The 25,831-nt window shown below is 36.8% G+C and overlaps 1 protein-coding gene across 1 annotated transcript; it reads right to left on the bottom strand.

The window, feature by feature from the left end:
- Nucleotides 1–489: 489 nt before the first annotated feature.
- On the bottom strand, nucleotides 490–25,831 carry LOC115213211. Its single transcript, XM_029782146.2, has 9 exons — nucleotides 25,712–25,831; nucleotides 20,550–20,609; nucleotides 12,131–13,267; nucleotides 10,959–11,138; nucleotides 7,719–7,891; nucleotides 6,227–6,445; nucleotides 3,666–3,756; nucleotides 2,051–2,178; nucleotides 490–775 (listed from the first exon to the last, which is right to left on the bottom strand). Exons 1-9 carry the CDS (start codon nucleotides 25,724–25,726, stop codon nucleotides 568–570), a joined length of 2,211 nt encoding a protein of 736 aa, XP_029638006.1. The 5' UTR covers nucleotides 25,727–25,831; the 3' UTR covers nucleotides 490–567.

Raw genomic sequence — 25,831 nt, 5'->3', positions numbered from 1 at the left:
CCCAAATTTCCACCCAATCATTTCAAAGAATTAAAAAAAAAATTTTTTTTTTTTTAAATCATTGGACAAGTCCATGATATACCAAAAAAAAAAAAAAAAACTTATGATGGCTGGAATATCATTCATCATAAGACCGCTCAATCAAAATATAACCTGAATCTATACAACAAAATTGTTTTGTTTTTTTTAATGGTTCCTTAACAGTTTGAAATAATTACCAAATATTTGAATCTTTCTTAGTGATCATAATATTAAAGTTTTATTTAATTGTACTGGAACTACTGAAGATAAGTTCATTAGAAAACTAAAATTTCATGACACTAAAACAAAAACAAAAACTGTTCTAGGAGGAGGTGAAACTAACATTGCATTGCTGTTATATTTCATCCTCTGTTCTTTCTCCTCCACTTTCACTTACATATATCTCTATAAATAAATGATTTTATATATACAGAACTGAAATTCAGGAGAAATTGTAATGGTGAGTTCCTTTCTTTCTTGATAAAGAAAGAAAGTTTGCAATATCATATACCAGACACTTATGTCTTAAAACATTGTCAAAGTGTGCTATGAGCTATACCAGTGTATGCATCCTCCTTTCTGACTTGTTATAAGCCATAATTGATTGACAGAATGGAAAACTGTGACGCTAGAAATATTAGAACAATAAATAGATGCCATTAAATAACCAGAGAACAGGTCCCAAAGTCCAAGGATATTTTCATTAAATGACACAAATGTTTTGTCAAATACATGAGCTGACGTCATTTTCAAGCTAAAAAAAAAAGAAAAAAAGTATACTTTCATACTGAAGCAGACATTTTTAAGAGGATAAGAAATAAATTCAAGCAAAAATTATAAAGAAACAATGTGAATGTGCATAAGAAAATATCAGTTGAAATATACATTCTAATATGGGTCCATTTGGTAATGGCAGATAATCTGTCTAGGGCCGAGAGGAAGGGTGCAATGAAATGTACCCAGTCCAAACTGTAAAGTGGTTGACAATGGAAAGGTGGTAAAAAAAAAAAAAAAAACCCCATGTTAAAACATAACATGCAACAACATAAGTTAGCAGGTTTCTTTATTGTTATTGTGTGTAATGGAAGGCCACAACAAATGATGAAACCAGAACCAGATGGAGGAAATTAGGAATGATGAGAATATTTGCTGCCACCACCATCACCACTACTTTAATGTCTAATTTGTTTTTGCAATTCCTACATACCATATCTCCATTTAACCTCAACTTTTTCTCTTAATTTCTCCTGACGTCTCACATGATTTCAAATAACTACATTTCAAAATGCTAGTGGAAGAAGGGTGTGATCAAGCCTTATGACATCTCAATCTGATAAAAATAGGAGCTAAATTTCTCCCAAACCACAAACTGAAGTAAAAAATGTGTGTGTGTGTGTGTGTGTGTGTGTGTGTGTGTAAAATATGATCATATGATAAAGAATTTCACATTCAGATTCAGTTTCATTGAATGACAGCATGGTTGTATCTTGACCCCAGGTTGGCCAATAACTTGCTAATGGTAACTGGTTGATGGAAACAATGAGCACACCCATTCTGTGAGTGCATGCATGTACACACACACACACAAATATGAGCTCGAGAAACTGAATGACAAATTTTAAGATCTAAAAACCTACCAGAAATATTGATTGGTACATTCAAGAGGGACAGTTTACACTAAGTATGTATGTATCATCATCATGCTGGCATGGGTTGGACGGTTTGACTGGCCAACCCATATATGCATATTTTGCCAAATCAGTATCAAACAAAAAAATTGCTAATTAAGTTATATTCATTGATGTCAAGGTTGTATTAGCCAATCAATAAACAGAGTCCAATAAAAAACAAGAAGTACTAGAGAGGATTTAATTGACAAAAAGACTGAAAGTAGTGTTTCAGCAGTTGCTGTCTTAAGATCGAAACCGCAAAAGTCATGAAAATTTACATCAGCATCAACAAAAGAATAAAAATTGTAACATTTTAATTTTAGAGCAATGTAGTTGAAAGAAAAAGGTAGAATTCATACCTTGTATTGAAGTGTGGAATCTTTTCATATGAAAGTAGTTTGATGACCGTCGATGTTGTTGGATTCAAAGCAACAAAGCTTCCTAGTTGCAAGCCCTCTTTAAATAATACTGGAAATATTACATGACCCTTAAAAAAAAAAAAAAAAAAAAAAAAATTGTAAAAAATTTTGGTCAATATTCTATATGCACTTCATCATTTAACATCCGCTTTCCATGCTAGCATGGGTTGGACGATTCAACTGGGGTCTGGGAAGCCCGAAGGCTGCACCAGGCCAGTCAGATCTGGCGGTGTTTCTACAGCTGGATGCCCTTCCTAACGCCAACCACTCCATGAGTGTAGTGGGTGCTTTTTATGTGCCATCGACACAGGTGCCAGACAAGGCTGGTGAATGGCCACGCTCAGATGGTGCTTTTTTATGTGCCACCGGCACGGATAACTGTATATTTTGAAATAGATGGCTTATAGCTACATTGCAAATTCTTCCTGATGTAAGCTACAATTGCCATGGTGGACTAGTGCTTAAGGTGTTGAACGACTGAGCTTTGTCATCAATCCCCTTCCAAACACTAAACAGGCATTCAAGAAATTACATCAACATTATCCCACCATCAAACTGATCTCTCACTACATCTAATATAATGGGCTGTTCTTCATGATATATCAACCTGCACCTAAACCTAATGCACTTGACACATCTGTTCCCCAGCTTCCTCTTACCGCCAGGGTAAATCAACCTCCCTCTTTTACTTCAACAATCATAAAGAAGCTAGCCTCTACATGTTTGCACAACCTATTAGAAATAATAGCAAAATTTCCCCTAGCATCTTAAGATTTGTTAGATCATGTGGTCCTGAGTAGACTATTTTTAAATAGAAAGAAGGGGATGGTCAACAATTGAATTCATTTGAACAGAAGTTTGGTTACTCAGAAATAAATTGGGGCTAAATAGCAACAACTAATCACTGGACCAATCCTTTTTCTCTAGAAATTCATACTTTTGTTTTCTTCTCAGAAATTAAAGATTTAAAATATTAGTTGACAGACCCCAACTAAATAACACTATCTCCAGGTCATCTCTTCTGTTCAAACTATGTGAATTTTTATTAAACATTCTTCAAGTCAAAAGGTCAAAATGCATTGACAAAGATCACTCAAAAGTCACTTTATATGTCAAGTATACAATATATATATTTCTATTCCAACCCATATACAAACTGCTAATTTTGATGCTGTGTAGCCCTACATCAGCTCTGATAGAGCAAGCCTATGGCAGTCAGTCAGTCAGTCAGTAAACAAGGTGCAACACGCATACCTTCCAGATATAATTTCACCATGCTTTTGTGTAACTGAAAAACAATGCTGTTCACTCCAACATATAGTTGGTTTTTGAAAGGTATGCTCTCTCCCTTTTCCCGCACTGCTCTATTTCTGTACACCTGTACAAATTTGATGTGACCAAATCACAATAGCTGCTGTCCCACTACATTTATCAGACATACAGAGCTTTATATAACTATAGAGATAACAGGTAAGCCAGTACTTCACTATCAAACTGACAAAATTTTAAAATATAAAGTGTTTAATGCAAAATAGATTTTTTTTTTTTTACTTACTTCCAAATTCATAGCTGTTGGTATATTACAACAATTTTCGTTGATATCAGTCAAAGGTACTTTTATCAATAACAAGTTTGTGGTATGGTTCCTAGAAATAGAAAAAATCCCAACAATAATTATAGGTTATTGTATTATAAATTAGAAGTCATACACTATTTTAAATCAGGTATCATTAATACTATACATGGATTCTAGCACATGCAAAAATTTAAGGACAAGACAGCAAAATGACTTAGGATTCATTTGAGTTATAACAATATTAACATTCTACAAACATTAGTATTAGGATTATACAAAATACATATGTCATTAAGAAATTATTTATTTAGTCACCTGAATTTTCTGATTAAAATAAACATGACTGTACATAGCAATGTCTTATGTTACACTTTGATGAAAGTCGTAATCATGCTTACAATCAATCTAAGATAATGGCTTTTGTTCCTACAATCTTAATATTAGTAAATGATCATTCTCCAAGAACACACACCCATTGAATTCCAATGCCAAAATAATGTGTCCAACTATGATATTGCATACTAAACTGAAGTAAAATTATAACATTTTACCTAGACTTTATATTTTAAAGGAAGTTCTCTCCATAACCCTTAAAACCAAATAGTTGTATATTTCATTCTATCTTTATCATTAATAAAGGATAATATTCTAAATCATTAGAATTTTGTAAAATAAATTTACACCCTATGCCTACAGCAAGAAATTTTCTCCATGACAAAACACTGAGAATGGCTTGTTTACAAGTCCAAATATGCTTTTAGCATACTCAAACTGGTAAAAACATTGCATATTGTTTTTGATGTAAAATTCCCAAGTGAGGAGAGCTTGGTGACAAGATGCATTGTCTTGAAGAATCTAAACATTAGGATTGCTTGCATGAACCTATACAACAGACCAACATCAGCAATGTCATTGATTGTCCTCTGACAATCCTCATGTACAAGTTGTATTTTCTCCACATTACCAGGGGTGACACTTGTGGTGGGTCTTCCCCATTGTTCATTCTCTTCCAGAGATGTTCTTCCACTTTTGAAGTGCCCGTTCCACTTGTAACATTGTGTATAACACATTGCCTAGTTGCCTTAAGCTTGCCAAAACATGCTCAATATCTCTGTAGCAGACTTCCCAAGTTTAACTCAAAATTTCACATTGGCTCTTTGTTTCAACTTCCTGTCCATGACAAAAATCGCAGACTACAGCAGATGTGATCACAAAAACACATATTTCAAAACTTGTGAAGTAAACTCAGTAATGTCACTCAGGTACTATCTCATGAAGGTCACAGCTAGCTCTCATGATGCATGCAACCGTGTGCTATTATATGTTGGCACTCTACAGAACTAGTTCAGGAACTTTTTGATACCACCTCGTATCTGTTGCTCCCCTTCCATAAAAGGGGTAGACAATATTGAGATAACATGTTAATGGTCACAGTATCTCCACTGAGGATCATAATACCGAATATAAATGGATACAAAGGAGATAAGATTTTTTTAATCCTTCAATCAGCAATATTTAGTACCAGTGTCACAATAAATTGCACTCAGCCCCAACTACAAAATATCATGCTTTTTATGGTATCAAACTGTAAAAAAGTATGGCAAAAATGAAACTTAAGTGATCATTAATGCTGCCATCTGAATTGCAGGTAAACACAGTAACTTTGAGCAGTAATTGGTAGAGTAGAGAAGAACTTTTTAGTCTAGCTACAGACAACCTTCTTAAATGCTGATGGCACAAAATTCACCTAATCCATGTTGTAAGACACAGAACAAAATTGGACAGGTGAACTTTGTCTTGTTCTCATCAGCATTTCCTTGAACAGAGAAGAAAGCAGACAAATACTACCCACTGCAAGCCTAAGTACTATCTTTGGTTACATATCCTCTCTCATGGTATACAGTTCATCAAATGAGTGTAACCTGTTTATTTGACAGCCTCCTAATCTAAGAACAGACATAGGTTGCTTCTTATTTCTGGTTGAGATTTTTAGAAAATGGGAGAAGCAATTCCTAGCACTCTTATTTTCAGTGAGGCAGTTTAAGAATTCAAAGTTTAAAGGCCAAATTTCAGGAGCAAAAAGTAAAACACTACAAATGCAATAATTGAAGACTCCTTTAAAACTCACAGGTAGAGAGTTTCCAGAATTTCTCTCAAGTAAATTGAACACATGGTGAGGTGTTAACAGAATCCCTGAAATCTCCAGAGATAAGAGGCAATCATCTTTAGGGTCTTTACAGCTCATGATTTTTTCCTAAAATAAGTTTTACATACAATCTAAGAGTTTGGTTTCAGCTTACTCTACATACCAAAGCACCAATTTTGCATCTAATAATTTAAAGTGATAAAAGAAATAGGAACTATTACCAATATACATGCAACAAACATAACATGGTCATTTACTGGTAACCTTCTTTAGTTTGGTATCAAACATATTTACCCAGCTAAGCATCAGATAATGTTACCATATTAAGCTAATATAATTACCAGGACACTAGTATTGCCTAAATTTTTTTTAAAAAGTCAAGAGTTAAATTTACCATATCAATAAAACATTGGTAACTGTTAGTCCAATAAGACCAGCAGGCAATCTTTGAATAGTAGCTAATGAGAGAAGTTTTTCAGAAGTAGATTCTAAACTTTGTTCTTCTTTGACAGCAGTAAAATCTTCCAAAAGATATATTTTAGAGATTTTTGTATTCTCGTTGTTTGATGAAGCTACAGCAAGCTCAAAGCTGTTCAGAGAGCAGTAGATTATTCTGTAAAAAGTAAAAAAATCATTTATTAGCCACAAGAACTAGGATGAGAAAAAACATTTATAAGGATAAATTACATAAGCAATAGAGAGTTATACATAACTGGTTATGAAAAATAATGGTACATGAAAGGAATAAAATGAGACATTACAATAGGAAAACAGCAACTGAAGCCAATCAGAGAATACCACAGATCCAAGGTTAACCCTGACTATAAAGGGCAATTGTTTCTTCCAGCTGTGTACAGCCTGCAAGGTGCATGCTAAGAGTAAGGTGTTTACCTAATCCATTATTGCCCCTCACACCCACTCCACTACAAATTTACTAGAGGGATGAACTTCCATATCTCCCTTTACTTTCATCTCCAAGTAGAATCTGAAGTTTATGAAGACTTGGCCAAAGAAGAAACTGCCCTCAATCCTTTCAGTCTTGTCCACCATACAAACTCTTTTGTTATAGCTTTAAGCCAAAGGAAAACTGCTTGTCCTTTCTCAATAAAGGAAGGCAGCAGGTGATCTTCACAAAAGAATCAACAAATTGAAAAAATCTGTCTTTTATATGACTCCAATTGTTATACAACTCCGCAAGTCAACAATACTTGGATATTGAACAACTGCATGCACAAAAGGTTTTGTTGCTCTGCACAAATCTCAGCTGCAATTCTACCATGTCTGTAGGAATGCTTTTTACCCCAACATTTTTCAGAAGCGAAATTTTTGGAAATTGTCCCTAGGCTGAAAGTCTACCAAAATCAACTGACCTTCAATGCCCAAAGTCTCCCTATTAAATGGTTACCCTTGCCCACCATTAACCCACTACAAAATTCAACTGTTACCAAAATTTACATATTGCCTGATGTCATTAAAAAGAAAAATTTGATAACAAACCAGTAGACTCCCTTTTGGTTTATGTGGCCATTTAGTTTAACTTGTGCAACTAACCCAGAATAAGCTTTTTAATTTTCTGTTTTATATATTCAATAAATTATTGATTTCTAACATTGGGACAAGGATACCAGTTTTCAGGGAGGGTATTGTGGATTAAAAAAAAAAACAACACCAGTATTTGACTGGTAGTTTCTTTGATGATGATGACCCAAGAAAGATGAATAGCAAATTACTGAGCTCACTAATAACAGAAACAAATTAATAGGTTATGATATTTAATAAATCATTGCATCATCTACTTTATAGTTTATTTTTTTCTTTCTTACGAGATCAAAAACTACCAGAATATAAAAAATTGATAAATTAAAAAGAAAGTATTAGTAACATACTGATTGGTTGGAAGGGAGACAACCGATGTAACTACTACAGAAATGCTTCTTTTACTGAGGCCTTGGAATGTAGAAAGTATTAGACTGTGATGCATTTGAGCCTTCAACCCTAGAACAGCAACACACACAGCACTGTCATAAGGATGAAGACTTGCAGTGGAACATTCCTTGAGCTGAAAACAGAAGGTTTTTTTCAGTAATAACTAAATAAAATGAATAAGCAAATGGAATGGGAGAAATGGTGAAGTGCTGGATTAAATACTATACAACATTTAGTTATGCTTTTTTCTAGGTTCTAATTTCAAATCCATCAGGGCTGAATGTTATTCATCCCTCCAGGTCCCCAAAAAAGTACCAGTAAAGTGAATTGATTGATTCACCAACAACACCCTAAAAAATTGGTAGCCTTGTGCAAAACTGAGGACTACAAAAATGTAGATAAGTGGTTCCCAACTGATTTTTGGCCATGCCCCACTGAATCATTTCTAAAATCCTGATGCCCCCTTGTGATATCAAATTTTTGCTATTCAAAATTTTACTACTATTCACTTGGAGGAAGCTTAAAAGGCTATTAATTTGGTCTCTAAACAAGCTTCTAAAGAACATGGCATTCATGAAAGAGAAAAATAAAAAAAATACGGAAGGGCAGTTAAATAAAGTTTCTAAAGCAGTGTTGTGGAGGACACCCAAGCCAGAGAAGTGGCCTGTTCCACTACAAATAAATTGTTGACAGACATAACGAGTGGGGCAGTAAACAAGGACTTTACTTTTAAACTAAACTTGATAACACTAATCCACTGAGCCAGCAGTTCCCAACCCAGGGGTTCATGAAAATGGCACAAGGTTGGGTGGGAAGATCTAGGAACTGAGCTCAAAATTTGTCAAATTTATAGATTTTCCAAAAGCTTGGAGCCCCATGATGAAGTTCAGTGAAAATGTTGTGGGGCCACTGTGCTTGGTATATTCAGAAATAAGATACCTCATGACAATCAGAGATCTGTAAAATTTTAATTTATTAAACATTTTTCTATCACTAAAAAATGTTAATTATGGCACCCATTACACTCTCGGAGTAGTTGGTATTAGGAAGGGCATCCAACTGCAGAAACCATGCCAAATCAGACTGGTGTCTGGTGTAGACTTCCAACTTGCTGGCCCTGATCAAACCGTCCAACCCATGTCAGCATGGACAACGAATGATGTGTGTATGTGCACACACACGCAGCAAATGACTTAAAAACAGAGAATGTTAAAGTCAGCAGTCTATACAATATTTTCAAGCTCCCCACAAAAACTGTAAAATGTCATGAATGTGAAAAGATACAATCCCTAAAACATGAATTTAAAAACCAACATTTACTTACTCTGTGATATGACTTCTCAGTAAAAAACAAAACTATCAGAATATCTAATTTCAAGATAACTATTTCAAGGGTTAGTATGTACTTCTATAGATAAACAAACCATACCAGACAAGATGACAAAGGACTGAGATACTGTCACTTTGCTGTACTCAAGACCTGTCCTCCACAGCAGAAATGTTAGGGCTGCTCCTCCTTGTGAAGAGGACTGGCCTACTAGAGTCCTATGCCAGTGCCATGTAAAAAGCATTCGTGCTGGTATGTTAGAATCACCTAGCACAGATTATAAAGGGGTTGGCATTAGGAAGGGCCAAAGAAACCTAACCAAATAAGACTGGAACCTGGTGCAGCTTTCCAGCTTGCCAGTTCTGGTTAAACCGTCCAACTCATACCAGCATGGAAAATGGACATTAAAGGACAACGAAAAGGAAGGTTCTTGATGGAAAGTGATAAGTTTGCAATGCCCTTTAACTCAAAATACAATATAAAATTAAATGGGAATTGGTCTTGAATTACTACCCAATTACATATAAATGAATCAATAAGTACTATATAAAAATACTGAATTTTAAAAAATTTCTAATAGAACATGTATTAAGTTGTTTGATGCCGCAAACTATATTTATATCACAGCAGATTTCTTACCACTCAATCTTAATAGCATTTAGAATACCAAAACTTTCTCAAAATATTTGTTTTAATAGGTTATTAGATATGTTTCCTGCAAGCCAATACAATGTGTATAGTCAAACCGTTGAGGCCAAAACTGGCAGCCCCATCATGCTTGCTTAGTAGAAGGGTGGTTTTGGGACACCCTACAGGATAAAAATCAAAACTTATCAAAAAGGGACAAATGAATTCAGGAGTGTCAACAGCTGTGTATCTACTGGCCCATCACTAGTGATTGTAGAATCAATATGACTTGGCCTATCCTTGTCAGTTCTGCATACTATAGATGAGAAAGTGTTGCTACTAATTGCAAAAGCAACTAGTACTTAACCCTTTTGTTACCATATTTCTGTTGAGATACTCGGTTTCTTTCAATTAATTTTAAATATAATAAATTTAGTAAAATAACTTGGTTATCATTAAGCTAGTGTTAGGAACATAAATTGTGACTAAGGTATGGTGGAAGATTTTAATTTAGAACTTCTGTAAACAAGACATTTGTACTACAGAGCCAGAGGCAGTTTCGGGCAGGTTGGTATCAAACGGGTTAAAGCAATCCTATGAAATAATGCTGATAAGTCAAAAGTATATTAGATCTATTGCAACCTCAGTTAACAATGATTTCACCAGCTGTCTCCTGCTCTGAGCAACAGCAAAAAATTCACTTGGATGCAAGAAATCAAACCTAGCTCAATGTAATGTTAGAACATTAGAGGACAGCCTGATTAAACTAGAGAAGCATACTAGACTTATGGAAATATATATAACATCAATATAGCTGATCTTTGAACAACCAGACTGCCCAGTATCATCATCATCATCATCATAGAAAGAAAGGAGTAAATTGGGCTACACCACCCAACCACTGACTAAAAAGCAAATGGATAAACACAAAAAGATTGGACATTAATATCTGCAGCTGAGGACAGAGACCAGGAGAGAACAATCTCCTTTTATTACTACAACCAAGATATTTTCACATGGCAAATAATCATCAACCACCAACAGACTGCCTATGATAATGAGACATAGTTCGAAATATTTCCCTTATATTGAAATAACCTTGCATTACAGATACTTTTAAAGTGAATGAAGTATTGCAGCAAGTCAATGATAGTGTTTCAGAAAATAAATATGTCATTTTAAAGGCAAACGTGTGTAAACTGAAAGACTTCTCTTCCAGCTTCTTAAACTTAAAAATAACACTTACATAATCAGAAACTTTCCATTGATAAATTATGTGCCAGTCTTCATTTTTAGTATACGTCCAGAATAGAATTTCAGATTTGGTGACACCTACTAAATAATTCTCACATACAGTAAAGTCTCTATGAATGGAAACACTGCAACTTGTGTTCAAAAGACTAACAACTTCATTGTTATCAGGAATCTGTAAAAGTGAAACAATATGAAAATCAACATACACACCTTAAAAGAAACACGTTATTTATGAAATCAAAATATCCAGTTTTCTTTTTAAATGGAGTTTATAATTGTAATCATGCTTCAAACACTACTTTAGACTGATAATGAAAAGTGACTACTAAACTAATTAATGGCTTTGTACAGAACTAAACTGTAGTTAAAGTAAATATTTGTTCTAAGAAAGCTTTACATTGTATTTGATAGGATAAAATATGATTTGAAACATTTCAAGGAACCAATACACTGAGATATTTTCTCAACAAATGAACTAAGTCAACATTTTATTAAAAAGAAATTGTATTCCACAGTTACGGTATATATTTCCATATTGAGCCAATGAGGAGGCTCTACATTGTAACACGACTTGTTAGCAGTCAAATTTTACACTATCACAATAGAGCAATGGGGACAGTCATGGTTGGAATCCTTTTGATGATAGATCTGCTTGGTCAGGGCTAAACAAGAAACTTTTCAGCTTGATATTAAGTTTTTGAAAGAGAGCTACAAACATTTTGAAGTTTCAGATGGTATATAATCATATGCGCAGGAGTGGCTGTGTGGTAAGTAGCTTGCTTACCAACCACATGGTTCTGGGTCCAGTCCCACTGCATGGCACCTTGGGCAAGTGTCTTCCACTATAGCCTCAGGCCGACCAAAAACTTGAATAGATCTGGTAGACAAAAACTGAAAGAAGCCCATCGTATGTGTGTGTGTGTCCAACATCGCTTGACAACCGATGCTGGTGTGTTTACACCCCCATAACTTAGCGGTTCGGCAAAAGAGACCGATAGAATAAGTACAAGGCTTACAAAGAATAAGTCCTGGGGTCGATTTGCTCGCCTAAAGGCGGTGCTCCAGCATGGCCGCAGTCAAATGACTGAAACAAGTAAAAGAGAGAGTAAAAGAGATGTGTGTAGTTTTAGTGGGAAATAATACATGCAATAAAAATATAATTACCTTTTCAGTTCTCGTTAATTTTAAATCACAGATTGTTTGAAAATCACATACAGAAAAAGGATCTTTTTGAAACTGTTTTACATCTAGTTTATCCAGAATCTCAGTTTGCTCTTCTTTAGCATCAGAGTTTTTAGTATGATCTGAAGATAAACTACTCGTTATTTTAATGGGCTGATTCTCGCTACTTTGATTTAAGTGACAACATTGCAAAGACTGGGATGAAATTTTCTGATCCGAGTTGAAGAGAGAAGCTGAAGAGTTACTTATCTGGAAAGGGTCTGTATCATTATTTACCTCTTTCTGATTCAATAAAGCTGTTGGATTCTTTATGCAGTCATTACCAGTCTGTAAACCACTACTTACTTCCTGACACTTAAGTGGAATATTGACCTCACCACAACACAATGCTTCACTTGAAATTAGTTCCTCATCAGATTTTGAAATATGGTTGGAGTCAAAAGGATTTTCACTAGAATTTTTTAAACTGTTATCGGTTTCAAGTTGATTAGGTTTGAATTTATTTTGTTTTTCAATATATGATGATTCTTGTAATAAAGGAACTGCCAATCTTTCTTCATTAACTTGTTTTGAGGAACATACTAAATCAGAATTTTCCCTTACATTTGTAGAAATGGTTATTTGTGGTTTCATTGTTTCACTAGGAGTTATTTTCTGTGTAGATTCACCAGAAGCAAAAGAATTAGATAAACATGTTTTCCATTTATGTTGAGTGTCATTACTAGTTTTTAATAAGATTTTAGAGGTATTTAAAGATACAGATGAACACTCAGAATTCCCAGATGTCTGACAATCACTTTCAACTCTTTGAAATGACTTTGTGGGTAAAGGAAGACTAGTTTTGAAATCAGAAGTAATTTCAGTTTTAATGGGATCAGTTTTTTGCTCAAAAGAATTGAAAGGAATGTTCAGTAAATTTTTAGCTTTACATGAAAGTTTTAAACTGTCCTCAGAAACACAAATTTCATTTATCTTTTTAACCTGGGAACTATTAATTTTATCTTTTTTATCACAGAATTCTTTATTTCCCATTTCACAGGTGGCAGGGTGTGTTTTTAATTGTGTTGATATTTTTTTCCTCCATGGTACTTCTTGAGAATTCTTGGCTTGAATTGCAAGCTGCAAAAGAAATTTAAAAAAAAAGAATTTTAGTCGTCATTAAAATACAAAAAGAATTCCAATACTAAGTCAAAGGTTTTGCAATAATTGCTGGACCTTCTTACTTTGTTTTTTATTATTATAAGCTTAACGTACTGAGTCCAAATTCCAACCAGGTTGACTTTCCCTTTCATCCTTTCAGGGTTGATAAAGTACCAGTTGATCACAGGGATCAATGTAATCAACCATGAGGAGGTACTTAAAAATAACTGGAAATGTTCTATGAAACAAGCCCGTTGTAGTTCAGGATCCCACAGCTAGAAGCCACTTGATGCAACCCTCAGGCATCAATCTGCCAGCCAGTGGCATCATGTGTAGTCATACTGCCACATGGTGCATCTGTTTGGCAGTGATTCTCGCCTGTTCACTAATTTTGGGGTTGGGTGAAAGGAAGGGACAGCTTGCTTCCATGAAATTCTGTTTCCTGCTGGGGAAAATGGCAGCCAAAACAGGCTTACAAGTGGTTTTCACACTTTAGGAATGGTCACTTGAAGACCAACTTCCCAAACAAATGAAAACATCATGAAAATTCATGAACTGGTCTTAGAAGACTGTTGCTGAACAACTGACTAACTTGTTGATATAACTGGTGTGTCTTGGAGCTCCTGCCAATGAATTTTGAGCAAGGAATTTCAAATGAAAAGAGTTGCAGCAAAATTTGTACCTCACTTGCTCACGACAAAATGCAGGCCACGAACTGAAAGAACAGTTGGAAGTTGATCCAAACCATTTTTTTGAAAGTTATCACTGGTAACGAAAGCTGATGCTACAACTATGATCCAGAAACAAAGCAGCAATCAAGCCAATGGAAACATTCAATGTCACCATACCCCACCAAAAGTGCGTCAAGTGAAGTCCAGTATCAAGACAATGCTGATTTGTTTTATCAATAAAAAAGGAATTGTTCACACAGAATTTGTTTGTTCTGGTCAAACTATTAACCAGACATTTTACTTGGCAGTTCTGAAGTGTCTGCAAGATGAGGTGATATGAAATATGCCCCAATCAGTGGCAAAGTGGAGAGTGGTGATTTCATCACAACAATGCACCCGTGTACACTGCCTTGAGTGTGAGACTGTATTTGACCAAAACTGGCATGTGACCCCAATCCCGCTTACCCACCCTTCCTATTCACCTGATCTTGCTCCCTGCAACTTTCTTTTGTTCCCCCGAATGAAAGTCCTTAAAGGAAAATGCTTTGCATATGTGGAAGAGGCATTAAAAGGCATCACTTAGCAAAAGATCCAGAACTGCTTCGAACAGTGGAAAATGCTTCTGGGCCAAGGCATTGCTTCAAAAGGAGAATACTTTTAAGGTGATAAAAGTGTAAGCATACAAAACTAAGTGAATAAAATATTGCAACATTCCAGTTTCTTTCAGGTACTCCCTCCCACAACATTGCAGGACTAGTGCCTGTAGTAATAATAATAATAATAATAATAATAATAATAATAATTGTGTACAGTGCTCAGGTGCACTACAACTCATCTAAAGTGTATATATAATCAGGTGTAGTTTCGGCGGATTTCGGAAAGCATGAGGGCCTTAAAAGATGCAGTGTCATGGCAGTCAACAACTGACGCAGGCAGTTTATTCCATGCTTCAGCAACTCTGAGCGTGAAAAAATGTTTCCGAAAGTCATGGGAGCTGTATTGTTTTCTGACTTTGTAGGCATGTCCACGTGTGTTAGACACATGGAGATCAAAAAGGTGTTCAGTGTTGTTGTTGGTGAGGTGGTTGATAACTTTGTGGGTGTTTACCAAGTCCGTCGCCAAACGCCGGAGCTTCAGTGAATCCATGCCCAGGGAAACAAGGCGCTCAGAATATGGTAGGTGTCTGATGGAGGGTATGCGTTTGGTTGCACGTCTCTGGACAGATTCCAGGAGGTCAATGTTCTGTGCAAGATAGGGGTTCCAAACTGATGATGCGAATTCCAAGTGTGGTCGTACCATAGCTGTATACAGTTTTAAATAGATGGCTGGAGAGCGGCTAACAAAAGACCTGCTGAGTGATGCCAAGACACCCTCGGCCTTCCTGACAATCTTAGAGATATGCTTTGACCAACGCAAATCACTGCTGACAGTGATGCCTAGGTCACGCTCGCAAGAGGATTTCTTGATATCAGTGTTGTGGAGGGAGTAAGTGAACGCAGGGTTTTTTCTCCCAAAATGCATGGTGGTACACTTGTCCACAGCCAGTTTCAGTTGCCAGTCTGTGATCCATTGCTGCATTGTGTCTAGGTCTGATTGCAGGAAAGAGTTGTAGACATCAGGATCTGTCCTCTTGATTTCAAGGTACAGCTTGATGTCGTCTGCATATTTCAATACTGTGGCATTCTTTAAATTGGCATCTATGTCGTTAATGTATGCCACAAACAAGAGGGGACCAAGGACAGATCCCTGTGGTACACCCGATGACATCTCATATGGTGTAGAGTGCTGTCCTAGAACTGTGACTACCTCCTTTCGGCTGAGGATGAAGGATTTCAACCAGTTAAAAAGGTCATCCCCCACACCCATTGCAGAGAGTTTCACCATAAGCCTTTTGTGTGGCACAGAGTTGAAAGCCTTAGCAAAGTCAAGGTAGACAACATCCACCCATGAGCCACTGTCAGTAATCTGAGTAATGTCCTCAAGGAACTCGACAAGCTGGTCACTGCAGCTGGAGTTAGGGACAAATCCATATTGTGAGGGTCGGATGAGACTGTGAGAGCTCCAGAAGTTCCAGAGTGTTTCTCTGACACACGATTCCATCAGTTTTGCAATACAGCTAGTGAGACTGACTGGGCGATAGTTGACAGGTGATGTGCGGTCGCCCTTTTTGAACAGAGGAATGACACTGGCAGTTTTCCACTGCTCCGGAGTAGCACCATTGTTGAGACAGTACTGGAAGAAAATAGAAAGCTGGTGTAAAAGGAAGTGCCTGCCACGTTTGAGAAGCAGGTATGTAACTCCATCGAGACCAGGGGAGGCATAGTTGCGCTTATTTTGAAGGTGACGTCGCAGCATTGCAGGTGTAAATTCCATAGTTGTTTTGGAGTTTGCTGTTAGTGATGGTGAAGATGGTACATTTTGACTTTCAACAGTGAATATGTTTGCATAGCACTCGGCAATGAGTTCTGCGCATTCCTTGGGGTCGTCAGTGATCTGGTTTGTGTGAGGGTTGCGAAGAGGGCCCACTGGAGAGTGAGGTCTCTGCTTTGAGTGCACATATTTCCAGAAAACCTTGCTGTCAGGATTGGCTGCTATGCACTGTTCAAATTCAAGCACTGCTTTTTTTGTCACTTGCTTGAGATGGTTGGAGGATTTATTCCGCTTCTTCCTGTTGGTGTCTGATTTATGCAACCTGTATTCCCGTTCAGCAGTCCGACATTCCCTCCTGGCAAGTCGGACCGCTGAAGTTTCCCAAATTGCCCTTTTGGGGCGGTGGTTCTTTTTTTGTTTACGTGGCACTGATGCTGCACATGCTGCCCATATTGAGTCCAGGATACTCTGGAGTATAGTATTCACATCTCCAGAGTTGTAGAATTCACGCCAGTTTGGGTGCTGTGGTTCAGTGTGGTACAGGTTCCAATCTGCTCTCTTCCAATCGAAGGAAGCAGATTGTAGATGGTTCAGGTTTTCGTTGCCCGCAAGAGCCAGATTGGCGATGATCATAGCATGATCAGAGTCACCTAGAGGTTCCTCCGTAGTGCAATTGATAACCGCTTCAGGAGTTGTGGTGAAGAGCAGGTCCAAGGTGTTGTCGCCTCTTGTTGGAGAGGTGACTACTTGTGACCAGTTTGAGTCCAGCACAAGCTCAACAAAATCGTTTGCACTCTGTGGCCAATGGAAGGTCTCCCAATCGATCTCAGGATGATTGAAATCGCCTGCAATAAACACATAAGTGGCTGTTTTCCTGGCAGCAGCTCGGAGGACATTGCAAAGCTGTGTGTCCCGATGGTAACTTGGGGGACGATAAACAACGCCAAGCAGGAGTGTTGACATGGTCATACGCACGTCACAGAAAAAAACTTCTTGTGATTCGTTCAAATCGGCACAAGGAATTACCAAAAAATTTGAACGAACGTAGACCATCACACCACCACCACGGCGGTTAGTGCGGTCCTTACGGAAGAGGTTGTACCCCGTAATGTTGAAAACCCCATCACAGAGTAAGGAATGCGCCCATGTTTCCGTGACAGTGATGAAGTCAGGGTCAACACTTCTGACGTAGGCGTTGAACAAATGTATTTTGTTGCATAAACTGCGAGCATTTAAGGACAACAATTTGTACCCTGCTCGCAGTTTATGATGGTGTGTAGAGGATGGCAGGTTGTTCTGGCTTAGTTTCCCTGAGTTGCTGTAGTCTTTTTAGTTATTGTGGGTAGAGAGCACTCAGACCAGCTGGTATCTCTCTTCCACGTTTCAGCAGTCTTGACAAATCTCCAGATTTGTCCATCTTCCCGAAGACTGAAGCTTTCCTGTAGAGCTGAGTTCCTATTCAGGGCAGCCACTACACGTAGCTTCGGACATACATCGGACGGTAAGCCTGGGCGTGTTCGGAAGGTGGTCCGATTTTCCCGCCCAGCTTTAACTGAGGCCAGATGGTAAGAGGTTGCCTCAGTGGGGTCCGTAAAAGACAACTAGGTTTTGGGCCAGGTCGTCCAAGGCGGATAGCACCCGTTGGGGGAACGTAGCCTAGGTCTTTGGCTGAGTTGGCAGCAAAAGCCTGAAGATCAGCCATGTCTTCTGGTACCCCAATGGCAATGACTTCATGGGTGGCAGAATCCGCGGTCTTAAATGCGACAAGAGGTACAGGTACAGGGAGGTTCTTTAGCAGAGCATTCCGATAAGACCCCTCATTGTGGAGTCCAACCTGAATGGTTGCTTTTATTCCTGCTACTTCCCCTTTTAAAGCACAGATCGATTGTTGCAGTTCTGCAAGAACCGCACTGGTCAATTGGTGTTGTTGTAGTTGCTGCTGTTGCTCTGGTTGTGGTTGATTTTGTTGTTGTTGTTGTTGTTGATGTTGTTGCTGCTGCTGCTCTGGTTGTGGTTGATTTTGTTGTTGCTGCTGCTCTGGTTGTGGTTGATTTTGTTGTTGCTGCTGTTGCTGTTCCGCCTCCTCCCAGGGAGTGGCAGGGGGAGACAATCGTCGGTTGTGGAGGCACGCAGGCCTGACACTGAAAAGTCCAAGACTTAAGCTGAACCATCTTCCAGAGTCTATCCATCATAGCATTATGATGGCTCTTTTTTTGGCCTGGGATCTTCTGAAAGTCCGTGGCACATTGGAGGCAGACAGAGATGAGACATGTCCCACATTCGACCCAGCGATTACGGAACGTATTTTCGGGTTCCGTAGAAAGTATTATTGATATTATTAAGTGGTAGACAGGCAGTGTCAAACAAAATCCTTTGTGATATATGTTACACACATGCACCTTTAGATCCAAGAAAGGTAGTGTATCAATCCAATAACTAGGGGTGCTGAGGCTATTATGTGGCCATGGGTTGGGGGCTCAAAAGTTTGAGAATCTCTGAGCTATCACAGTAATGAAAACTTGGGAATCCAAAATTTCAGGATTGTGGGTCCAGATTATGCCTGGAATGTTTTCAATTTACTCACAGGGTGGGCCCAATTCCAAAAATGATATATGTTGGGCTAAAGCCTCTAAGAGTAAAGCTGGAAAAGCGTGACACACTGACATTCACATTTATTATATCATATTACTATATCATATTAAGGTGGCGAGCTGGCAGAATTGTCAGCATGCCAAGCAAAATGCTTAGTGGTATTTCGTCTGCCGCTATGTTCTGAGTTCAAATTCCGCCTTTCATCCTTTTGGGGTTGATTAAATAAGTACCAGTTATGCACTGGGGTCGATATAATTGAGTTAATCCATTTGTCCTTGTTTGTCCTCTCTGTGTTTAGCCCCTTGTGGGTAGTAAAGAAATAGGTATTTCGTCTGCTGTTAGGGTTTGAATGAATTCCACCGAGGTTGATTTTGCCTTTCATAGTCGATAAAATTAGTACCAGTTACATACTGGGGTCGATGTAATTGACTTAATTCCTTCCCAAAATTTGAGGCCTTGTGCTTCCAGTAGAAAGGATTTATTAATGTTGAAAAAGTGTGACACACTTGACATTCACATTTGTTATATTAAATATGTTTAATTTTAGGGAAACTTATTTCAATTAAAGTGTATTGGATGTGTATGTATTAAAGAAAGCAAAAGATAAAACAAAAATGATGGTGCTCAGTATATTGGCAACAGGAATTTCTGTCAAAGAGACATGGTTAAACAAAGTTGTACATCATCTCCCTCTCTCTCACATACCCACTCTTTCTTTTATTATCCCCCCCCCCACTGCTACCATCAATATACTACTTTTAATAAAACAACTTTCCCTAAATTTCTGCCTCCCTGTTTTCCTTTATCTGTTTTCACCACCACCCTCACCATCTCTGCCTACTATTACTCTTATCCCATCATGAGGAATAGAAGTGCCATTAAATAGTGAGAGAGGGATCTAAGTGTGACACACTGATACAGAAAAATAAATTCTTGCATTTATTATATTAGATTTCAACAATATAATTATTGGGATGACTAAACTGTATCCAGGGTCTTGATGAATGCAGAACCACTTCTTAGCCATGATTGTTCCCAGATCTACTCTGACCTGGAGTAGTAGCACTGCCAGGATCCCAACTCTAGAATAATTAGCATGTTATGAAAAAATCTCTAAACACACATCCTCCCTGCATTATGAGTGCCTTGGGAAAGGAAAAGGGGAGTTAACCTCAACAGCAAATCTAGGAGTGGAGAGTCCTTCAGATAGTTCTGTGCCCTCTGACACTCTTCCAGCAATTCCAGGTTATGTGAAGCTTTCCAGCCCTGCATGGCAACTCACCAAGGAGAGGAGCTCTCCAATGGAAAATCTAAAGCTCGCTGATCACTGCAGCAGTCTTAGCTTGCTGAACCACTGTGGTTAGATCTCCAAGTTTAAAGAGTGGGAACAAATTGCATAGACTGACTCACTTTAGAACTACTAAGTGCAGGTAGAAAGAAAAGGAATACAACATCAATGATTGGGTTACATAGGCACTTAAAAGTGTACTGATCTTCCTTATGATCTTTTGAAAGAAACAAACTATCATCATCATATAATCATTAACATAAATCTATTAAAAATCAATTCTTAAAAAAAAAAATCAGTCAAAATATAAATAAAAAGAAACAGGTTTCTGCTTGCTTACTTCAAGTCTCTTTTTCTTCCGGGCATACTCCTTTTTCATAAGTAATAGCTGTTTATAAAGCTGCAACAAGAAAAAGCATTGCAGGATTTGAAAAAGATTCATAGATAACAGAAGAAAACAATGTTAACAGAAACACTTCCTTTTTCTTAATTGGTAGTGAGAGTGAGGAAGACAGAATTGAACGCGATTCATTGCATATCAGAAGAGATCCAAAGAATCAATTGAGAATTAGGGTAGTTAAGAGAAGTCCTAACTGTGTACCCATATTAACCTGGCTGTCTATTAGCTTTCTAGCAGTACCCAAAATGGTTTGGAGGCACTGCCCTTCCTCTTCCAAGTAACTTTAAAATTTAAATTAGAGAAGCAATTATCACATCTTGGATATTAGTGACAATATGTGCTAGAAAAAAGTGCTACAAGCTGTTTATAAAGCATGCAGTGCAGATTGAACAAAAAATTCAAGTACAATGTAAATCTCTGATGAGTTAAGATTATAATTGGTCTATTAAGCTCAACTTTATGAATAAATTTACAGTATATTTACAAAATTTCCAACTGCCATCAAGTGTCCTCTTCATAGATATTATACACAATATCAGACAGGAACCAATTACATATTCAGAAACAAAATATTTGACAATGAACACAGTAAGTTAACATATATTAACCTTTTCAATACCAACCTATCCATGACCAACCTCTAGTTCTGGGATACAAAACCTCTCATTTTAAAATAGTATTTTAAATTAAAACTTTCCAGCATATGAATGGTGAATACAGGTGGAGGGAGGTGTTATGAAAATGAGTTGGGAGGAGGCAAGCCTTTGGTATTATTATACGGTGTCGGCATGAGGAGACGACGTCAGTCATCCTCTGTTTCAGCCTAGCCTCTTTATCTGTCATGAAGGAAGGTTGCGTGGGTGAATGATATCGTCTGCTAATACCGAAGGACTGTTGAGGACAGACATATACGTTGGGCCTCCATTTTATCAAGATGAACAGGTATTTTCAAGCATAGTAAATCGCCAATTTGATCATGAAAACAGTATGTGTTTCAAGTTTTTTTTTTAGTGAAATGTGTGGGAGTCTGATTGTAAAAATTTACCAAAAAGCATGCCCTTAATGATGCTAAAAAGGTTCCCCTAACGAGGTCTATCAACATGCTAGAAAGAGCAGCTAAATCTTTAACTTATACCAGTGGTTCTTAACCTTTTTACAACCATGCCTCCCTTAGGAATTTGTCCTCTCCACACCCCCTTGCATCTATGAATAAAATTCCTTCCCAGATTTTAAATATGAATTGGTCACATTATACAAAATATGTAGGATTTTATATATAATCACATTATACAAAATGTGGGGTACTTGACACTGCTTCTTAGCAAAAAAAAGTTGTTTTTTTTTATTGAATATGAATTAGTCACATTAGTGAGATACTGGACACCACTTCTTAGCAACAAGATCTTGAATGTGTGGTTGAATGCCAGAGAGTGCACCAATGTAAGTCCCTTTCAACGTTCAGCCTGTTTCTGTACTTGGTCTTGGCAGCAACGAGAATGGAAAATGCAGCTTTGAAGTCTTCCTTAGCTGGGGAGTTGAACTTCAGCTCAAGAAACTACTCTTGCACTTCATCCAAAACAGTCACTTCACACAAATGGGTTTCTGATGAATTTCCAAGCTTCACGCTTTTCATCTATATCTGGGAAGTATCTGATAAATTCCATTTTCAAGTCAGTTAGATGAGAGATTGTTTCTTAATCCAGAATCAAGAGAGTAGAATCCAAGTAACAAGTATTTCCCTGCTGAATTCGACATTTCTCGAGGTCAAGTTTGGCCATGAAGGTTCGAATGGTGTTGTGATGCATGAGAATGTTTATGTTCAAATTCCATATCTTTACACAACAGTTTGAAAAGATGACTGTTTAAGGCTCTGCCTTTAAAAGTTGACAACCTTGATAACACATTCAGGACATTTCTCATTTCAGTAGATAAGGTTCTGGATGCTGAGGCTTCGTAATGAAATATGCAGTGTGTACCTACAACAGATGGATTTTTTTTTCTTTCACCCTAGGCTCCATCAGAGCACACTCCTACCAGTGAATCCCACGAAAGTTGGTTTTCCTGAAAAAAGTTTGATACATCATGAAAAATAGCTGTTGCACAACTATCCATAGGGTGACAGAACAACATTTCCTCTTTTACCCAGTTGCCTGACACAAAATGAGCATATACCAGTAGCTGAAAACACTGAGCGATGTCAGTCGTTTCATCACACAGGATGGCAAAAAACAGGAGAATCTTATTTGGTCGAGAATTTGATCTTTAGTGTCTTGAGATAAGTCATCAATCCTTCCCTAGACTATATCGTTTGATGGTGAAATCTGAGAAAGCTTCTTTGCACTATCTTTCCCCAGAACAAGTTCTGCTACACTGAGTAGACTTGATTTTATGAGAGACTCTCCGATGTTATGGCTCTTCTTGCTCTTTGCAGTCAACATGGTGATCTCATAAGAAGTCTCAACAACCATTGAAGTTTGTTGCTGAAATGCCCCATTACTGTCCAACTCAGCTTGCTTCAAGGAATGTCTTTTTTGTTTCAAAGAATGCCTTGGGCTTGTCTGCAAGACCAGGAGGTGTTGTCCTCAAGTGGCATTCCAAGCGTGAGGGTTGCATTCTATCATTGCTAAAATTTTTGTAACACATCACACACTGGGGGACTTCTGTGTCACCCTTTTGGGGGGACATGAATCCAAATTGAATATATTCAAGATACTTGGATTTCTTTGTACTCATTGCAAATTAGTTGATGTGCAGTAGACAACACAAATCTGTGAACAAAAGCTGAGGCACGTGTAAGGTAATGTCAAGGCCCAAGTTAAAATGCTAGCCCCCAAAATTTTATAATTTAAAATAAAAGTTATATGAAAAATTTGTACAATAAAATATGGTATTTATTTGTACAAAATAAGAAACAAAGTTTCTTTAACCCATTCGTTACTGTATTTATTTTGAGATGCTCTGTGTTTCTTTCAATAACTTTAAATATAACAAAGAATTTAGTAAAATAACTTTATCATTCAGCTAGTGTTAGGAACATAAATTGTGACTTAGGTTTGGTGGAAGATTTTAATTCAGAACTTATGAAAACAAGACGTTTGTACTACAGAACCGGTTTCAGCCGGGTTGGTAATGAAAGGGTGAAAGAAAAGATTTTGCATAGCTTTAGTTTTTTTAGCTAGTGCTTTCTGGAATATTTAAAACTGAATTTTAGTTTAACATTTTTCTTACAAAAAAAAAATTTAAGAATAGTTTTCAATTTTTTAAATTAAGTTAATATTTCTGAGTATGTTACTATAATGATTTGATAATGCTTCAGCACGTTTCTTGATTTTTAAGAAACATTATTTCATATATATGAAAACTGTGGATCAAACTTGCTTATAATCTATTAAGTGAAAAAGATGTTTGTCTTTACACGATAATACATAAGCTTTTATACTGGTGGTTCTTAACCTGGGTCTTGCAACAAAAAAATAATAATAATTTCGTTAAACCGAAAAGATCCCAAAATAAAAGCAAATGTTAAAGCTACAATTCAGAATTTGTGAGGGTTTTGTGGGATATAAAGGAGGGGGGTCAATAAGTACAAAAAATGGTAAGCGGCACTAAGATAGCAGAATAAGAAAACTCAAGGTATAAGGCGATACTTTTGCATTTTTTTTTCATAAACTTATTTGACCATGCTCTCGTTAAGATAATAACAAATATAATTAGAAGTTACTGCTTTTTCTCAAGGGCTCGCGCATCACTTGGAAATTACTGATCCACCCCCACTTAAGTTAAGAACCACTGACTTAAAGTGGATAAGCATGTAGATAATGTGGCCACAAGTGTACTCTGCCTTGAGAAGAGAATGGTCACGGGTGAGTCCCTTAATTATAATTTTTTTTCAAGCAAAGATGACCTATGGTTACACATCTACAGTTTACACTCAACATGTCTGAGCGCTCGACCATCTCAAACTCAGCTCGTTTGTCAGTCTGACGTACTGACGTTTCACAGTATCTTTCTCACCATAAACACATTTATTGCTGTCGGACTGTAGGATTTAGAAAGAAAAATTCAAAAAAACTAACCAAAAAATTATTTTAAGTTTCGAAAAGTTTTTTTAATAATTCTTCATAGTCGTGTGAGCTCTGAAAATTAATTTTTTTTTTTTCAAGTTATGAGGGGCTATATGGCGTGCGTAAAGCAGAATTCCGCTCTTGCTTATTATTATATACAAATAATTAAAACTTAAATAACTATAGGCAACCTTTCAGAACAAAGCAAAAAGTTTTTTTTGATAATGCATAGCTACAAATTCCTAAAAACTAAAACTTATTGAGAACTGTTAATACAAGTCTATCGAACTCATTACAAACTCTAACAAGCATGTACTTGGGTTCGTTCATTTATTTATATTTTTTCGTGTTTTCTAACTCACCCACCCACAAATACACAAAAATTACTTAATGCATATCAGAAGAAATTCCATGCAACAAGATTCGTTCAATTAAGACTATTTCGAATTTCTACATATTCTTCGTAAGATGAACGTGGTCCAGTTCGACTGTATGTTTTTTTTTTTTGTTCTTTTGTTGGTTTTTTTTTGCAAGTTGGGTAAATAAATCAATTAAAAAGTTTGACATTAAAGAAAAAAATGTTTGAGCATATAAATATTAAGTCTCCTGGAATACTTCCTATCCTTTAAATTGAAATTTTAAAAAATTAATCTACTTTTTCACTAATTACATTTTCTTCGTTTTTATTATTTTTATGTTTATTCTCACAAACTGAAAAGCAGACTATAGACATTTGAGAGCCAGACGATATTTTTAAATTATTACAATTTACCAAATGCTATGATTGAAAAAAAAAAAAAGAATTTATATTAATAGTTATGTAGAAACTACTGACAAAATTAACAAATTAAAATAACTGTCAGAGTTTTTCAATGATACACGAGTTTTATTAAAAGTCAATATTGTGACAACGTGCGTAATGAAACAAGTGGTAAAAACAAACTTTATAGAAGTAAAGAAAAACCTACAAATCTTTAAAAAAAATATGAAAGACGAGAAGAATTCTGAAAATGAATTTCCTTATCTGAAATGACGTACCTCTTCTTTCTCCATAAGCACAGGTATATTTTTTTAAGCAAAGTTCATAATTCCATAAACTTCGAAGACGTTTCATTCAATACCGCCAATCCAACAGGAAGCGTTCATGTGGGACGGGTG

This window comes from Octopus sinensis, linkage group LG6 (assembly GCF_006345805.1).
Source record: "Octopus sinensis linkage group LG6, ASM634580v1, whole genome shotgun sequence".
In the NCBI taxonomy this organism is placed as follows: domain Eukaryota; kingdom Metazoa; phylum Mollusca; class Cephalopoda; order Octopoda; family Octopodidae; genus Octopus; species Octopus sinensis.
Note: the sequence above shows the minus strand (reverse complement) of the source record. Positions and strands in the feature narration are given on the sequence as shown.